The following is an 18,987-nucleotide window of genomic DNA, read 5'->3' as shown; positions in this document are numbered from 1 at the left end:
TATTAGGAGGCTAAACAGTACCCAAGGTGAAATCAGAGTTGGACCCAGTCATCAGGTAAGGGATTTTGTTTGTACTTGAATAGCTGCAGGACATGCTTCTAGGCACTTACCCTGTTCAGTGCACACTTACTTAAAATTGTATGCACTCAAAGGCAATGAGCTTCTGAGATTAATCACGAGTTCCTTAGGACTCCTTGGCTCACAAGATTATTCAGTGTCAAATGTTGCTATTTAAATGGTTTCTTGCTAGTGGAAGTGTTGTTGGTTCAGTTCCAGAACCAAATTGAAGGAATCTAAATAACCACTGGAAGTTAGGGAGAAAAGACAGCAAAAAGCAGCTGTTATTGGGCACATCATGGAGGTAGAAGTGAATGCATTCTCAGCTAACTTTCACCAAGCAATATGTTAATAAATCACTGAAAAATGTTTTGGTATTGTTTTCCAGTTATGTTCAAAGTGCTTCTTTTAATTTTCATTTGCCCAGTAAAACTGTTGAGTTAGGAGGGTGCTCCCTGTGACATTGGAAGTCCTCCTCCGTAGTCAATGTTTTTGAACAAAATGGGGTTCTATTAGAAGTGAATAAAGAGGGAGCAGGTTTTCAAGAAAAACATGACCAATTTACAGGGCAGGGAGACTTCAAACCTGCAGAAGATCTTCCTAAACCACGAGTGTCTTGAGATACACCTATATACCTGCATGTGTACATCCATCAGCACAGGACACAGCGCGTTGAGGTGTGCCCCTGTTAGTGCTGCCGTAGTGCAGAATTCCCTGTGCACTTGTTCTCCCTTCTGTGTGTGTGGCTGCGCTCTGTGCAGGGCTGCCTGTGGCTTTGCATCTCCTCCTTGACCTGTGCTTTCATTTGCAGCCTGTGCATGCTCCCTTCATTTGTCTGCATGTCGAGCACAGATCGGGCAGCTGTGGTGCTTCAGCACGGAAACCGATGGGACCGTTGCGTATTTAGCCTTAAAATAAAAGCAACATTTGGAAAGAGAGTGGTGTGGCAGCTGCTAGGGATAGACCTCTTTCTACACAGCCCCTCCCGTGTGCTGGCAGCACCGTGCTGCTGCCTCCTCCTTTCAGGCAGGAGGGTTGCTGCTCCCCACCCCTTCTCCCTCATCATATGGGTGTCAAACAGCCTAAATTCTCTTCAGCTGGGAGGCATGGCAATTCTGGGGCATCGCTGGAGTATGTCTCTTACATGCATACTCAATAGAAAGCCACGTTTTAGTATCCGACTTGCATTTCTCAAAGTTTTTTATGTAGATTCAGAAGAAGGGTACTGTCCAAGTGCTGGATTTCTTGCTTAGTGTTCATTTTCAATCTTGTTTAACTACTAGCGGTAGTAAGCGTTTGTAGAACTCATGTGACATCCTCCAGGGTGCTTTGTAAAAGGAGAAGAGTTCTTGGCAATCGAATCTGTATTATTATTTCCATTAGTCATAACAGGAGTACTGTAAACGATCCCTCCAGAACGACTTGGATTTCAAATTGTCTTGTAATATTTTGGCAGGTAGCAATCAGCCGTGCTGTAAGGTGCAATTATCAGGTGCAAGTATGGATGGAAAAATACGTGGAAGGAAGGTCCACTGATACAGAATACTTAAATTTTTGCTGGCTCAACATTTCAAACTTCCATACTTCTTTTACTCGTATTCTGAGTATTTCTGGGTAATGTCACCCCCAAGAGGATGTATTCTGCAGCTGTTCATTAGTGAGAAGTCTAACCTTCAGGATCTGAGCGGCTGGTGGTCGGTGTTGGCCAAGGCAGGGGATGGGAAGACGCTTGCTACTTCGTGTTGCAGTCTGCTCCTTTTGGTGTCAGGTGGATGGTGGCTGCCTCTGTGCACCACGCTCTGTTGCTTGGGGTAGGGGTGTGCTGCCTCCTCCTGCCTCACTGACAGTAAGTTACACGCAGATGCAAAAGCATCCATAGCCAGACCTGAGGTCCTAGGAATGGTTTCTGCCTCCTTTCTCCTTGCACAGTGGTGTAGAGGGCAGGTGACTGCTCCTTCTGACACGTAGTACGCAGATACCTTATGCTACTGCTCATATCACATGTAGGGATGCAAGTTGAGGCTTTGGAGAACTGCATAGATCCAAGTTATGTGAAGAAGAGGAGAAAGATGGTGGATCTCCGCTGACCGTCCTCCTAAGAAAACCTCTGGCTAGCAGATAAGCAGAGGTGTTCAGAAGGAAGCTGCTCCTAGGAGGAGCTCCATGTTCAGCTTGTTCCGAGGGCGTGGAAGGATGAGCAGGCGTTGGTGGGAGCACCTTGGTGCTGGGAGGCGGTTGCCAGCATGCAGAGCTCTCAGCAATCAGTCTCGTGCTGATATAATGCTTGCTTCTAATGTGCCTCTTCCAGAAGAGGTGGCCAGTGACATGCCCACTTGCCCAAGGAAGAAGTAAAATAAAGTACAGATTAAAGAGCAGAACATGAAAAGCATCTGAACCTGTGACTTGTAATTACTGGTTCTGTGGAAATGTTGCCTCTCTAATGTTTAGTGCTGTAAGTATAGGAGGTAATTACAGGGCTTAAAAGCTGTTTCTGAGGAGGCTCTCAGCTATCTCATCCCATTGCACTAGATGACTAAAGATGCTAATTGGGTCTCTGCATGCAGTGGAATGCTTAGTGGCAGAGTTCGTTTCGCTGAGCTATCTCACTTTCAGGGAATTTCTTTTTCACCTCGAGTCCTTGTTAATTTACTGAGGATTTTGTTTTCAACTTGTTAAATGTGTGGGGCTTTTTTTGACCGAGGTATTACAATAAAACACATGGTAGCCACATTCTTGCCTTATTTCATGCGGGTACGTTGTAGCCTGGCAAGCAGAAGTTGTAACAGTGCCTTTCAGACAAGGGAAAACTATCTTTCACAGTGAATTGTCCAACAGCAGTTGAGTTTTGTATAGCAGAGGGCTACATGTGTGACACAAAATGTTAACAACTGTCATGTCTGTATGAACTCTTCTTTTCCTTTCCTCCCAGGCTAAGCTTCCTGATCTGCAGCCCTTTCCTTCCCCAGATGGTGACACGGTGACGCAGCACGAAGAACTTGTGTGGATGCCAGGAGTCAACGACTGTGACTTACTTATGTACCTTAGGGCAGCAAGGTAATTACAGCCAAGAGATTCTCACGTCTTCAGATTGGGTGTGTGGGCTGCCACATCTCTGCAACAGTGGGCTCTGGCCAGTCCTTTTTGTTAGTTTTTGGTTCAATGTGGATGTTAACTGTGCAACACAAGGATGTGCTGGTTTGATGATCGGCCAGCACAGAGTCTTGCTGTTGGCTGTGGCTTTTGGATTGGAAACCCACAGCCAGCAGCGTGTGCAGCATGATAGAGAAAACACTGAGTGCATATACTGTAGCACAAAGGAAGGAACTGCTGATAGTGGATTAACTGTGACAACATAGATAGGAGTCCCTCAAAGACTGCTTTTTGAATGAGCCTTGATTTGGGTTTCGGTCTTATAGAGACCTCTGACATGCCTGCTAGATTTACCAGATAAAGAAGTATTAGACTTCTCATTCTAGTGGGCCTCATAATTCGGAATATGAGTAGATGAATTATTTTTCATTTGCAAGAATTCAGAGATGTCAGGAATGTGCAATTAAAGTTGGCTTCATGACATAAAACAGCTAATTTAGCAACAGCAAGCTTGCTGTCTCTGGCAAGAGTATGCCTTCATGCATGTAGTTTCTGTCTCCCATAGTTCTGATCGGTCCGTGGTGCTAGCGCAATGGAGATTCTTTAATTAATTAAATCCACTTCACACTGGAGTTATTTCCTACTCTGAGGTGACTTGGGTCTGCATACCGAATGGCAGCCTTCGTGTGATGCCTCATTTTACTTGTTTCTGCAGTATGGCAAGGCCTTGACATTTGTGATTTAAGGCGTAAACGTACTAGTTGTGTGTTGCATGAGATGTACATCAAACAGAAGCTGAAGGAAATTTCAATTTTTTTCCCCTCAAACTCTAAAGGAGCATGGCAGCTTTTGCAGGCATGTGTGACGGAGGATCCACAGAAGATGGTTGTGTTGCAGCCTCCCGTGATGACACTACTCTTAATGCACTCAATACAGTAAGTATATAGAGCTCCTGTCAGGAAGAGCAGTCTTCCCATTTGTTTCTTGACTACTTTAAGCAAGTAATGCCTAAAATATTTAGTGGCTAAAGTAGATTTGGGGGATCACAACGTGAGTATGATAGTAGCTTAGGGTATCTTAACATTGAACTTCCTTCAAGTGCAACCTGTGTTTCAAAGATATTAACCTACAGAATTTCAGTAACAAGCTTTTGGGTGATGCCTTTAAGATGAGCATGTGAATGTTCATAATGGGAAGCTGCTGGAGCCAGGTACACCAGCTGGAGTGGCTGCCCACCCGGCTGACCCTTGCCCTGGCTGTTGGTCCTCTCATTCAGCCCAGCTAGCTTCTAGCTGTAGGAAAACAATAGTTATTTCATAGAATCCTTAGAGCTGGAAGAGACCTCTGAAGGCCATCTAGTCCAACCACCTGCAGTGCACAGGGACACCACAGCTAGATCATGTTGCCCAGAGCCTGATCCAGCCTCACCTTGCATGTCTCCAGGGACGGGGCATCAACCACATCACTGGGCAACCTGTTCCAGTGCCTCACCACCCTCACTGTAAAAGATTTTTTCCTTATGTCTAACCCAAATCTTCCCTCTTTGATCTTGAAACCATTTCTCCTTGATCTGTCAGCACTGACGCTGCTAAAGAGTCTGTCCTCTTCTTTCCTGTAGCTCCCCTTTCTCTGTTCTGCCTCTTTTTATGCCACCTTTTAGCCACAGTGTGTATCTCAGGGGCTTGGCCAGCTGAGTTCTGTCCTGCTGTTTTCATGGTTATGGGCTACATCTCTCATCACATGCGCTTGTGAAAACTGTGGAGGGGATGGGATATTGCCTGTTGCTGAATGAGTTTCTACCTAAATCTGTAGAGCGTTTTAGAGGCAGTCACAATGGAAATGCACAGAGCCCATGTACAGCTGGTGGGGCTGGGAGCAGCTTCAGTTCAGCGTGTTTTTTGTGGAAGTGCCAAGGGAGGATGTGATGTGTGGCTTCAGATTCGTTTTTGAAGACGTCCTTTCCTAAAAATAGTTTGGAGCATATTCTATCTCAGTGTCCAGCACTGTGACTCATATGTCACTTGCCTCACAGTGCGTGAGGCTCAAATAAATTATTTTAATGTGATGAAAATAAAGCACCTAGTGATACCAACCAAACCCCATTATGTCCTCCTGTGAAGTGGCTGATGTTAAGTACCACCTCCTGACCACAGTGCTGTGGCTGCTTCTGTTTGCTGTGGTTTAATTATTTACAGTTGCATCATTTTAAACTGTTAATTTATAAGATTCTTAAAAGCTTGCAGACAGGTGTGATGCCTATCAGGAACTGAGTGATGATCATTACAACAAAGAACAAATAATCTGTTTAGAGAAAGGGTATTGTAAGCATGTTGGGCTTTGCTTTTACTAAAGTGAGTGCAACTGAATTTATCAAATTAAGCACTGCTGTGAAATACCCTGTGCTGCTTCTTTCAGTAGAGCATCTCATTGCATGAGACTTGTAAATACTTCAGAACATTAAGAAGAAGGTTATTCTGTGTAGGCTGTACACCAGTTTCCAAGTGCTCAGGCCCGTGGTGAGGATGTCGGGTTCGTGACTAGGTGCACATAACTTGATATCCACACTCTTGTTAAAATGCTGTATTCTTAATGTGAAAATCATTGCTTATGTAAGATTGGCTTACCAAAAGCACTTGCTTTCTTTAGGTTTTATTTCCCTTGTATTTGATTGCGTGCATTTCATGGAGTGCATCAGTTTGGTTTCGTGCAACAGATGAGAGTGGAAGAGAATTAAGATCTAAAATACGCTTCCGTAGTGTTCATAAAATAAAAGGCAACAGCACTTTCTTATTCTGCAAAATTATTTAAATATAATCAAGACACTCGTGTGTAACCAGCTGAAATCTAAGATGAATTTTCGTACCCAAATTAAATGCATTTTTGTTCTCACTTCTAGATCTGCAGACTCAAGTGTTATTTCTTCGGAGCGCACTTCAGAACTGAGATGAATACAGAAATCTCAGTCCTTTGCTCCTTTACTTAAGATAACCAGCGTGTTAAAGATTGTGATGCTGGTTGAGAGGAATTGCAGTTAAGTCTGTATCATTGTTCTGCTTCAGTTTCTCATCTGCTTTACATTTTGTTCCCTTCCTTCCCCTTGGGATGGGTGCCATCTGGCTCTGGTGGCTTACGGCTCCGGAGCATTCTGAGTTGTTCCCTAACATCCTTCTTAGAGACTCAAATCTCTGTTAAGGCCAATAATCATCAAAGAGCTTTTGGAATTGGAATTTCTTTCCTCTTGTCATCTATAATAAAAGACTACTGCAGAAAATTCATTTAACTTCACTGCTTCACTATCGAGTTTAATTAGCCCCCTTAATCCCTTGGGAGTCTATGGAGCTGTAGTTGTACATGTGGGCTTCTTCATCTAAGTCTTCCATTCATCCTGATAGATTTCATTTCTGTTCTTCCGATTCTTTTCTCTCTGTATTTCTGGTGCACGTCTATTTTAGAAAATCAGTGCTGATTCATCTTACGAATGGGGGAGTTTCACACTTGTGAAGTAAAAGCCTTACCCAGACTCGCAGTGTCTCAGAAGCTGGATTGTCTTTTGGCAGAATTTTTTTGACTTTATTGTGATTTCCCTCCCATATCTTCATGTGTAGCAGCAAGGCTCTACCCTGTAGTGTTTTTTCTAGTCATCTCATGTTAACCTTAACAGCAAAGTCCTTAGGCTTGTGTGAGGTCTGATTTAATCTTGCTTCTGGTCTGTGCATGTGTGCTGCTAATGCCTTTCCTCGTTCACTTTGAATTGTTCTAGGGAAATGCCTTCTTAGGAGTGGTGCTCGTATTGGGAGAATGCTTTAGGGAAGCCAGTGAGTGCTGAGAGTCCACTCCTTTGACTGACAGTGCAGTTGAGATGGGCAGTTTGTTGTTCTGACAAAATGGTGCCCTTCTTATCTTCCTGTTCTGTTTCCAACAAGTATCAGATTTATCTGATAAATAACTCCTGAGAAAATTACCCTGCACTAAGTTGTGGTTTTGTTTAGAAATTACAGTGTGTAACCCAGCAGATTAATGGAAACAAATTGATATGGTATGATTTCTTATTATGGAAATCCAATAAACTTCAGAGCAGCACTTCATATAAATCAGTCTTGACAAGCTACTTTGGTAGTGTTTTATTTCTGTAATAACAGCTGCGGTAGCCCCCGGAATGATTTATCATTAATTATACCAGATAGAAATGAAGATCATGGAAGGCACAGTGCAACATATACGTGTATATATTGGCTCTCTGAGGTGAGGATTCTTAATGCACCAGGTAGGCTCCAGCTCCTGCTCTGTGGCTTGGCTGCTGGGATTTGTAGCCCTTGGGAAGGAGGTGAAGTTTTCCTTTGGGGTTCATTGCCCTCCTGGGGGGTGCTGGCTGTCACACCGAGGGGGGGTGAGGACGTGGCAGGTCCTGGAAGGCTTTCACCTGGATTTTTTTTATATCAAGGGAGAGGCTTTTTTGTCACACAGCCATAGACCAGCCAGCTGAATTTGGACGTTATGAAAGTGTGCATTTATCTTTCATTTATCTACTCACAAATGGTAATTTTTTTGATCTCCTAAACCCTAATATATTAGTCACCTACAGTGCGTGTTCTGTAAACTTCTGTTTTTTCAGTTTCAGAATTGATCTAATAACGCATGAAACCATTTTTATTGGTGAAATGTTAGGTGATGGAAACTTCTTTTTTAGTAACTACTCAGTTCCTCTTCCCTCGTGATCTGCAGAACCACGTTGCTTTGAGCCAGAACCCTCCTAAATAAGTGAAATGGAAATATTCATTTCAGTTTTTCCCAAGCTTTGCTTTGAGTCACTGTGGGCAACATATTCTGTTCTCAGAGCCTGCATGGTTAGTGTGAAGGTTTTAGGATTAATGCTCTGTAGTAATGCTCTTTGCATTCTTTAGTCCTTCTTGGCTCGCAGTGTGGATAGGCACGGCCTGTCATTGCATCACAGCTCCATCAGAAAGCCCAAGAACCCCACCTGCACGAGGTATCTATGGAGATCATTAGGGTGAAAGTCATGCAGGATGGCCAGGACTTAATGAGCCAATTGCTTTTTGTTTGCTTTGTCAGTTCCATGCTAACTGGAACGAGGAACTCCTTAGAAATCATCCCAAGTCAGCCCAGTTTAATTAACTGTCTTATTTTGCTCAGCATTCTCTGTTTGCAAGTGCATGGCCCACCCTAATGATGTGTTCATTGTGGGAAAGCATCTGGTGCTGCTTGGTTCTCCTCTGTACAGGGAAGAAAACTTTGTGGAATTACCTTTTTAAATGGGCAGCTGTGATGCCAGTGAGCTCTACTTGTGGATCAGTGTCTCTAGAACACATGCACTTAGCGTGTAGCCTGATCCACCTGTAATACAGAGTTCCAGATCATAATTCATTCTCAGGGTTCTGCTTTAACTGCAGCTGCAACTTGGGGCATGCGTCACAAGCTCCATTATTTTGGGCAGCTCAGCCTGGCTTGACTCCTGATGCTATGGGTCCTCTGTCCCTGTGCTGTACCCCTACAGCAGGGAGATGGGTGGCATTAAAGCAGGAAGAAGTGAGGGAAGCATTTCAATGGACTCTGGAAAAACAACTGGGAATATCGCTGTGCAAACTGTCCCTAAGAGTGAGTCTCAGAGTCCGTGTCATTTCTAAGAGCATGTTACTTTTGCTTGGGAAATGGAAGAGCCAGCACCTCTATGCTTGTAGGGTAGGAAGGTACCAGCACCTGGGCTTGCATCCTGCTGCTTGGAAGGAAGATGAAGCAATCATCTGCTCATGCTGTACAGCTCTCTTTACTAATAGTGTTGTTCTGACTTCTCGTAACACTGTGTTACATGGGAGCACGTCATTATGAGTGACAAATGTGACAGTGTCATGTCAGTTGGAGGAAATTCAGTTCGAAGCAAGATGTCACCCAGACAAATTACTCCCTGCTTTAACTTGCCCGTGGACAAGATTTTTCTTGTTCATTAACTACAGACAAGGTTGAAAGCCTTAAAAATTATTTAAATATATGTTAGCATTTCTTATTAGTAGTAGTTTTCTTTTTGGATGAGTTTGTGTTCCCAGCTGCTGGAGTGATGCCGTGCGGTGCCTGGTGTGCTGGGAAGTGCAGCCCTCCTGGTGCAATGAGTTAAGCTCATCCTTAGCCTTGCTCTTAGGGAAAAAACCCATATAAGGTGAGTCAGCACATCTTCCTAAAGAAACTAATGGGCTGAATGTGTGTCTGCCACGGTTACTTGTAAAACTTGTTTTGGAGTTATGTAAAATGCAGTTTTAGGAAAGTATTAAAAAAAAAAAGCTGTTGCATGTCGAAGCGTTGCAGCTTCTGCAGGAAACCTGCAGGTCCTTGCCTGGCTGTTTGTGCAGGGCCGGCCCCAGAACCCCGTGGCCCCGAGGCTCCCTCTGCTGCTGTGCTGTGTGGGGCTGCCCCATTGTGCCCTGCCTGGGGGGGGCTGTGAGCAGCAGCTGCTTTGTGTCCCTGGCAGCCGGATCGCTTTGTAGCAATGAGAGCTGCACAGCAGCGTAGAATAGGTTGGAACTGGGGGAAGAGGTGGAAGCTTGTGTTGTTTTTTTTTTTTTTTTTAATTTTTGCTAAAATAATGGGGGCTGACTTGTCTGCTTTTCAAGCTGTCAGATGCCACGAATCAGATCTTTAAAAACCAGAGCTGGTCGTGATTTTCTCCGGAAGCGACGGTATTGATTTCCGTCACTCCCGGAACTTCTTGTGTTAGCTTCAGATTTTGTTGCAGGCCAAACCATCAGTCACCTTGCTACGAAGCAGAGCTGGGCAGCAAGCTGGGATGGCACCACGGCCCAACACGGTCCCTGGGCTGCAGCTGGTGGGTGGGAGGCTTGGGTGCCTGGGGGCTCCCGGCTCCTGTTGTCCTTGGGCACCAGAGGGAGCCCCCGCGGAGTAGTTCCTTTGTCCAGGACTGGCTGCTCAAGCCACCCAGCAGTCCTCCTTTCCTCTTTTCTCTTTCCTTGTTGCCTTTTCTTTCTCTCTCCTCTTTATTTCTTGCCTTGTTAGACAGGCTGTGGCTGTACAGAGCTGTGCATCCTGACCGCTGTCTGCTTCAGCGAGTGGAGTGAATCCCTCGTTAATAATCAGTGTTCTTAAGCCTGCCTAGATGACAGTAGCTGGGGCTTAAATCGGGGTGTTATGTAAATATTTCCACGCAGTACCAGCCAAATACTGTTCACTTCTGCAATTCCGCTGCCGTATCCTGCTTGACAGCAGTGAAAAATTTCTTTTGACTCAACGATATGACTGGAGGCTGGAAATGCTCTTGCAGCACTGCCAGCATTTACCTCGTGTTTGCAGGTCAGGCTTTGTGTCTCTGTGCCCAACGAGGGACACGATTTGTGCGTGGCCGCTGAGGATCCCTGACTTCTCGTGCTGCCCTGGAAATGGGGACAGGTCTGCGTCCCCACAGATGAGTTCTGCCTGAGCAATCCCTTCTGCTTTATTGGCTTTCCTGGGTAGATATGAAAGCAGCTCAGCAATACTGTATTACTGTATAGTAGCAATTTTTCCTTGCGGAGAAGGACTCTGGAATCTAACGGTATACTTAATGGACTGCAATTATTTAATATTGTAGCATGAATGCAGCCTAACTCAGATGGGCTTTTCAACGGAGATCATAATGACTGTAATTGTGATAGGATGCCTTGCCGAAGGAGAAGCTGCCAGATGCAATGCCATTCTGATCTAAAAAGGTCACAGTAAAAGGGACATTTAAATTAAGTTATAAATTACAATTGAAGAACAATATTTTGATGAGCGAGACCAGAGATGTCAGAGCTGCGAGATGTAATTCATGGGTTCATTACTGAACAGAGGTGCCTGACAGCTGAGCCATGCCAAGAGGAGAATTTATTTGCAACATCACACAGACAGAAAATGGCAGCTCAGCTGAGAGGCGGCGGTGGAAACGTGGAGCCTTGTGGTAATGTGCGGATCTGATGCTAATAAGGCTTCCCTGTGATCCGGAGTTGTTTAATGGCTGTTGGAATATAAATGGGCTTTCGGGATGCGTGCATTTTCACAACGTCTTTAATCTAAAATCTGGCCCAGCGATGCAGAAATTTATTTTCTGTTTTAAGGTGTAAGTACATTTGTGTTGATTCCTTTCGGTGCAGTTGCGTACACACGTTGTGTCGCAGCGGTTCAAAGTTGTGATGCCGGATTTTTAATTCTCGTGGTGACAGGATAGTAATCTCGTGTTTATAGCAATACTTGACAAGTTCAACCAGAAGTTAATTAACCCGTAGGCACTCATCATTAGCTGTTATTTATATGTTCAAGTTGCTTGCCAATAGAGCGCTTATATATATGAAATGACCAAAGGCAATCAGCAGAGAAGGATCCATCAGCGAGACTGAAAGCAGTGGATTTAACTCTGGCACTTGCCCAAGAAAGCACGTCTCCTTTTGCTGCATTGTCCTGCTGCTTACTAAAGCATTTTTCCCCCTCTATAAAAGTCACATTTTCCGGGAGGTGCTACGCCTGCGTCAGCGCTCTCGTTTCCACGTCTGTTTGCTTTGTGTTGCACAACTCTCCTTTGCCCTGCCTGTGTGTGTGAGGTCGGTGATTGCTATGGATGCAACCCCGTGAAGAGAAGTTTGTTCTCGTTGTTCCTCGGGGCGAAGCGAAGATCCCCTCCCAGATACACAGAGGCTTTGGCAAAGCTGCGTGTTTTGTGTGTGTGTGTGGGGGGGTGGAACAGAAGCACTGTTCTCTTCAACGCTGTTGAATTTCCGAGGTGAAAAATCTTTTAGGTGGTAACATGTGCTGGAAAAAAGCATTTGCAAGGTGAGCTGGCAAAACAAACAGTCCTTTCAGCATCAGGATGGATGCGTTCCCGGTGCTGGAGTGCAGACGAGGAGCAAAATCAGTGCGCGCTTTGTAGAAAAGACTTCTTATTTTCATGTCTTCAAGTAGGTTGTGCACAGCACGGGAGGCTTAAAAGAAGAAAAAGTTCTAAAAGCTGTTGAAAATAATAGTGTTGTTTGAGCCTTGGCGCCGTGTGCTGGCACTGCTGGCCTGGCTGCCTGCTCTTATCAGTGGGGCTCTCGCAGGGACGCATCCCTGCTCCACTTGCACGGAGCCGGTGCTGCTGCAGGCGGGTTGTGTGCTGGGATGCTCTGTTGTGCATTGGGAACCCGTGGCAGTGGGTTTGGAGGCAGGTGGGATGTGCTGGCCCTGGTGTGCTGCAAGGTGCTGGCTGGAGGAGCTTGTGGAGCTGGGGAGGCACTGAGTTCTGGAAGCTGGTTCCTCCGCGACGCTGTGTACGGTTGGATCTGTTGCACGGAGTACAAGGTTGTATAGGTGCCAAATAGAATGCTGAAGTAAGTGGGAAGCAAGTCTGATTTAGTTTTCTTCCTTGCTCCCATTATATTAGCCAGGCACTGGTCTCCTTGCAGTAACATCCCAAATGTGATCCGAACTTCAGCTGGTGCTAAAGGAAGAATGTTCAGGCAACCAAAGCTGTGCGGCTGCTTGTTCTCAGCCCGCGTTCCACATCGCTCAGAGCTCTTTGCCCAGCAGTGCCCTTTCATTCTTAGAAGTACGTATCTTTCTTTAGAAGAAGTCCCACAAGTATAAGCAAATTCTCAACTCCCCGATGACTTGCTGGAGGTGGAAGAGCACCTTAGCAGTTCAAGAGCTGTTCCTACTGTTACTAGAAGATCTGAGCCAGTTTGTGCAGGGCACAGCCCACAGAGTACTGATTTATTCTTTGCTGCAGCTGGCGAGGTGTCCATCCCACCCGCAGGAGCTGTGCATGCAGGAGGATGCTTCTGCTTTTGCAGCTGGCTGCTGTCTTCTGTGGCCTTGGCCAATGCTCTTTCAGGTGTTCAGGAGAGATTGTTGAGTTGCTTTCTGGAAACTCAGCCGTGCAGGTGTTACAAAAGAGCACAGAATTACTTGGAACTGAAATTTCACAGCGAGCAGAATAAATTAGCTGTTATTTTCAACAGGACGTAGAGGCTTCGCTAAAAAAAGTAATTCCTAGTGTGTTCTGTCCTGCAGATGGATGGGATCTGCACACTGGCACGGTCTGTTCCGTGGCATCCACGGGCAGAGCACTGAGATGCTGATGAAGTAACAGGGGTGATGGCATGCTGCTTACGTGGCACCCGCAGTGCCACTGCTCTGCACAGTGCCCCAGTGCAGCAGACCGCAGTGCCTGCTGCGAGATGGGCACTCCGTCCTGGCAAATTTCCTACTCGTTTATGGCTTGTTTTTTTTTTTTTTGCAATAAAACAGGGTTCACTTTCTCAATAAAAAAGGGTGTTTACAGTTGCACCAGCTAATAAAAGCCTGCGGCAGTGGGAGCGGGCAGAAGCCAGGGTGCAGAAGTGGGCGCTGCACAGATGTGCTTTGTTCCCTGCTCTGCTCAGCTGCTGAGCGCTCTGCCCCGTGACTCGGGACCGGGGTTCTGCTTAAGGAAGCATTTTGCATACGTCCATAGTGCACGTCTTTGCTGCAGATGTCCTCTCAGTGAACGAAGTTGCCATTTGGCTTTATTCCTTCTTCCACTTTTGCGTGGCGGCCTTCAGTGCTCAAACCTTTCTGAGACGTTATTGACTGTGAGAACCATACAAAACTGGCTTTCAGTGGAAACTTAATTTTTATTAGACTCATTAAAATAAAAGCCTTGTAGGGCCAGTGACTTGCTTTTCCCCTTTCCTGTCTGTCCTGATTCAGAAGGCTCTCTTTTTTTCTTAATAGAAATCACCTAGACTTAACAGGAATTAGTTTGAGTAATTTACATATCGCAGCTCTTAGGAGTCTGAGCCACGCCGCTGCGTTCAGTGTGAATGCCAGGAGTGGAGGAGGTGTTGTGCCCCACATTGCTTATGGTGTGAGCTGAAACAAGAGCAGACCAAAGTGGAAATAGAAGATCCTGGTGGTACTGCCAGGGGCTGGCCCTGGGTGGGAGGGCTCCGAGTGCTGTCAGGTCTTCATAGACAATGCTTCTGAATTGACTGAGGTACAGAAAGCTGAAGTGAGCAGCAGTAAGAAAGCAATCTCGTGCTATTTCTATTGGAAGCAGAATTCGGGTGTAAAATTGGAGCCTTTTGACGTGAGAAAAATGAGATTTTTTTTTTTTCTTCTCCTGCAGTCAGGTTTTGGTGTAGCTACATTAGTAGTGACAAAGTAGTTAATACCTCATCGCTGTTCGGTAATTCTATCTTCATCCCTGTACAGTTCTTAATCTTGGGAAAAGTTCAGGAGCTCTGCTTGTTGAAATGTTTGAGAGCAGTGGGCTGCAGGACGAGCAGCAGGGAGCTTTGGGAGGGCGGGATGCAAAGAGCTTGGAATAAATTCTGGGCAAGAGTAAAAGCAGGAGGTGATCACTGTATGGAGTCGTATTTTGGTTACCGGTATTGCAAAGAAATTTTGTAGGGCCTGTAAAAATCTGTGATGTGAGTCAGTAACTTTGGTGCGCACCTTGGTTAGGAAAACTAGCTCATCTGTGGGGGGAAGTTTGCATGCAAATCATTCTTCCTTCTGGGTGTGGGAAGATAACTCAGTTTCCGTCATCCCAGCAATGTGTTGTCTTCTTCTAGATCATTTTCAGAAGACATAGAGCAGGCTCCTGACTTGTCCTCCAGGTTTCTTAAATCCCACTGTACTTGGAAGATGGGACAGGCAATAAATAACAGCGTGCTGTGTGTTTTCTGTCACAGCTTTAGAGCTGGAGATTCTCACGGTTCATTGTTGAATGTTTTTTTCCCCCAATGTGGTTGTTTTTTCCTGCTTCACCCTGATTTAAATGTCTGCTGTCTGCTTCAGACAGCATTTGATCAAATAGAAACCTACTTTATGGTAGAAAATAAGGTATTCTATAGGCTGTGACCATCTGAAATGGTAATGTCAACTTAGACATCCCTAGTTGCCTTTATGTACTCCTGTACTCATCTGTAGCAATCGTTTCTTTTCCATAGATGTTTTTCAGCCACGCATTGGTCTTTGCAGTGCAGTACCAATCTGTCAGAAGAGCTTTCTGGGTGGTGAACTCTGACATTGCATGGCTTGTAATCCCTCCTGTGTGTCAGTTCTTCCAGTTGGCTGCACCCATCTGAACAAAATGTTGCTGCATAAAGCACAGCTCCTTTTGGGAAGTGCTGCCGTGGGGCTGGTTAAGATTTCCTTGGGGTTTCTAATGTAAAAGATATATTTTTTGCAAGTTAACCAGAAATCTTCAGCAGCCTCAAACGTCATCTGGGAGAAATCCAGGGAGGAAGGGGAAAACAGGCTTATTTTAATGCTCTCTTCTACTAATAAAATGCTAATTACCTTCAGGTTGTTTAAATTTCGGTTCGTATATCAACAGTAGAAATAACGAGGTGTAGAGCATCTCATGTGGCCCCCTTGAGTGTTTTCCTCCGATATCAGATCGCTGCTGATTCCATTGAATGTTCTGTTTGTCTTCTTCATTTTTTAGCTACATGAAAGTAACTACGATGCTGGAAAAGCCCTGCAGCGCTTGGTGAAGAAGCCTGTGCCCAAACTGATTGAGAAGTGTTGGACTGAAGATGAAGTGGTAGGGAAATGAATTATATTCCCTTCAGCCTTATAGTTTGTGTTGCTTCTCTTCTTTCATTTTTCTTTTTTTTCCCGATGTTTTTTATGAGAAATGAGGCAAATAACTCGTTGCACAGTTAGTGGATCCTCTCTCAGTTTCCAGAGCTTCATGAGGCTATCCTTCCTACACTAGGAGTAGGAGGGGAGAGGACTGAGTGATGTTGTGAGGACTCTGTAGGGTGGGTGAACAGCTGGAAAACCTCTGGGCTCTCAATTTAACTTCTCTTTTCACCTCCGGGCGGGCTGGCCCCGTTCATTAATTGGAGTAGGACAGGAGGTGAAGAGCATATGATGTCTTGTCCCTGATTTGGACCCTCTGGTATTGGAGGAGGCTTACAGTGCCAGCTCAGGCTGGTGAAAGGGAGGTTAGATAGCAGGGTTTCCCCTGCACAGAGGTTAAGCCCATTCTTTCCCCTCATCTGAGATATTAGAAATTGTTTATTGACATAGTTATTGATGAAAGAGTCTTTGACAAAGGGCAGACCAAAAGGAGATGAGATGAAAGGTGGGATCACAACATCACCGTTTACGTGGAAGTATGTAGAAGCTGCCAGGCTCCAAAACTCTGCTGAAAAGAGTGCAACCATCTTATCCAAAACTCCTGAAATAATGCATGGACGTGACGGATTTGGGGTAAATACCCAGTGCAGTGTTACGTTCTCATGGCTGGGAGCTGAAATTGCTGTGGGATTTGGACCCATCCAGTGCTGGTTCTTCCCTATGGCACTTGTAGGTAGTTGCATGCTCTCTGGGGTATTGGTTTGAGGTTGTGTCTTCTTCCGGAATTTGGGGGAGATAGTATCTGTGCAAGAATTAAAAAGGCAGTGGTGCTTCTCCTTGTGGTTTGTTTGTTCTGCAGTTAAATTGCTGTGGTTGTGAGTTTGCTGCTGGCTTAATTTTTATAGGTATGATATAATGCAACTGTGCTTACAAAAGCGTTGGGTAGGGTTGTAAACAATAACAAATCACGTGAAGTTGGGAGCAAGTTGTCAGTTCTTAATCTGCTGGCAGCTTGCAAACAAGCAGGTTCTTATTCCTTCTGACTAAATAGCAATGTTTGCTGCATCTGCTGCAAAAGCTGCATGTTCTGGTAGCATTTGGAGTCCAGATGCTGCTGCATTGCAAGCCCTGTTTGTCACACCTTGTGGCTTAAGCTAGCACGCAAGTACCTGACTCTGAGCCGGGAAATACTTGCACGTTGTTGCTGCCCATCAGTAGAAGAGTGCTGAACAAGCTCACTTGGATTGCAGCCTAAAAATATTTTGCATTTTAATGCTGATGTTGAATGCGCTGAACACAATGGGTTTATGTGCCATGTAACCTGTAAGGAGACGTGCCTCCTTAGCGCGCTGCGGAGACTTGCCTGCGCGTTCTGTGAAAATGGAAAAATGCTATTTCGTCGGTCCGTAATTGGGCTGCGGCGTGCAGTAAAATAGAAAATCATCCCTCTCCTTATACATACCTTTGTGTAAGAGCTAGAGGAGGGTAGGCCGGGCTATGGAACCATGTTGAAGCAGGCTTCCTCTGAAATCCAACAAAGAGCCTTTGTGGTTAGGAGAGCGCCTGGAGTGCCGGAGTGGAAGAGGATCGTGTGCCAGCAGAGCAGCACGGCGGGGGAGATGAGTGAAAAGCCAAGAACACGGCTTCCTGATAAGGCTTTTGCTCACCTTGTCACCACAGGGCGTTTTGTTTGGGGCAAGACTGTTGGAGCAAATACCTCCAGTGCTCTGCCCCGTGTTCGGTGTGTTTGTACTCGCTCTGCTCTTCCCTGTGTTCTCTGCACACATTCTTTCCGTGGGGTGGTTGAATTGCACGCTGCCAACTCCTCTTTTTCTGTGCAGAGTGTTTTTCACTCTCCTTGTGTTTTCCATCAGCTGCACTATGCGGAGAATGTCAGAGCTGCTGCAGCTCGGGGGTTTTGATCAACGTTAAATGATAGGAATAAAACCTTACAAATCAGAAAAAGCGAAGTTTATTGAGAAGTGAAACATGACTCTGAAAGTGCAGACCCTGTGAGTACAGAATAATGATCATTAACTCTATAAATCATTGTCGGTCGCAGCTCATTTTATCATATTTGTTCCTGTTCTGTTCCTTCCAAGTTTCCAGAAACGTTTGGCAGCCCTCCAGCCTCAGCAGAGCCAAAGATCAAACTGTGCTCTTATTTATAGACGGCTAAGCTCCACCTGCAGAACTTCATAGCTTGTTTGTCCCTGGCAGTTGGTAGAAAACTCCAGATTAAAGCAGCTGTACTGCACTCCTGAGCCTTCCTGGGGCTTGCAGGGCGAGTTTCCTTGCTGCTGGCTCTGCAAACCTGAGGAAAGCTCTTCCTGTGTGACACACAGAGTGCTACAGCTGCGTGGTGACTCTACGCCAGAGTATTTTGCAGAAGAAAAGTGGAAGACCCGGATCCAAACCGGGTCCCTGTTTGTGTTGGGCTTGATCTTTTCCCGTGGCGCAGTAGGGAACTGCGTAGTTCATTTTTGTAACTTGTCTTAAGTAGGCAAGCGCTGCACCAGTACTGACCTCTGGCTGCTTGACCTCCTTCACTGGGGCTGGGAAGGGAGTTCTGTGCTGTGTGACCTCCTCCAGTGTTCTCCTTCCCTCCCCAGGCTCATTTGGTTGTGCATGCGATAGCCAAGCTTTGTCCAGCACGGGTCTCCATAGTACTTAATAACATTTGTGATAAAACACTGAACCTACGGCTCACATTTATTGTAGTTAGCTTTTCACTGTTCTTGTGGACTACGTGTTGCCTAAAGACTGAGCCTTTCTGGTTAATTCAGCCTGCTTTGCTGCCTGTGACCAAAGTATTCCGTCAGAGCTGCCTCGCGGTGATCGGGACTGATTAAAATAAAGGATGGAAGTTATTTTTGCTGCTGATGAAGTGGTTACAGATCTTTAGATCAAATTAAATAGAGGATAAAATTTACCAGTGATTGAATTAAATGGAAGGCTCAGTAAATATGAAGATGGAGGCTTGCTGTCTCCCTTGGGTTTCTAAACCTTTGGCTATTTTTAACCTTCCTCATTCCAGTATGTAAATTCAGGGGCGTGCTGTGAAAACCAGTCTTCCCTGCTGCCTCATCGAACCGGCTGAAGCAACTTCTGCTCTGATGCATCTGCGTGCAGCTTGAGCAGCAGCTGCTTCCTGTTTGCAAAGCGGTGACTCCACTGGCCAGCATCCCTCCCAGCTCCAGCATCCCTCCCAGCTCCAGCATCCCTCCCAGCTCCAGCATCCCTCCCAGCTCCAGC

At 45.6% G+C, this 18,987-nt stretch overlaps 1 protein-coding gene across 6 annotated transcripts in view; it reads left to right on the top strand.

The window, feature by feature from the left end:
• The window catches only part of RERE (arginine-glutamic acid dipeptide repeats), a 175,806-nt gene that overhangs the window by 98,736 nt on the left and 58,083 nt on the right, over positions 1-18,987 (top strand). For all 6 annotated transcript variants that reach the window (XM_021417381.1, XM_021417380.1, XM_021417376.1 and 3 more), the window contains 4 exons: positions 7-55; positions 2,987-3,111; positions 3,983-4,082; positions 15,593-15,691. In XM_021417381.1, the coding sequence (XP_021273056.1) occupies positions 7-55; positions 2,987-3,111; positions 3,983-4,082; positions 15,593-15,691 (373 nt within the window). The remainder of the gene's footprint in view (positions 1-6; positions 56-2,986; positions 3,112-3,982; positions 4,083-15,592; positions 15,692-18,987) is intronic.

This window comes from Numida meleagris, chromosome 20 (genome assembly GCF_002078875.1).
Source record: "Numida meleagris isolate 19003 breed g44 Domestic line chromosome 20, NumMel1.0, whole genome shotgun sequence".
Classification (NCBI taxonomy): Eukaryota; Metazoa; Chordata; class Aves; order Galliformes; family Numididae; genus Numida; species Numida meleagris.
Note: the sequence above shows the minus strand (reverse complement) of the source record. Positions and strands in the feature narration are given on the sequence as shown.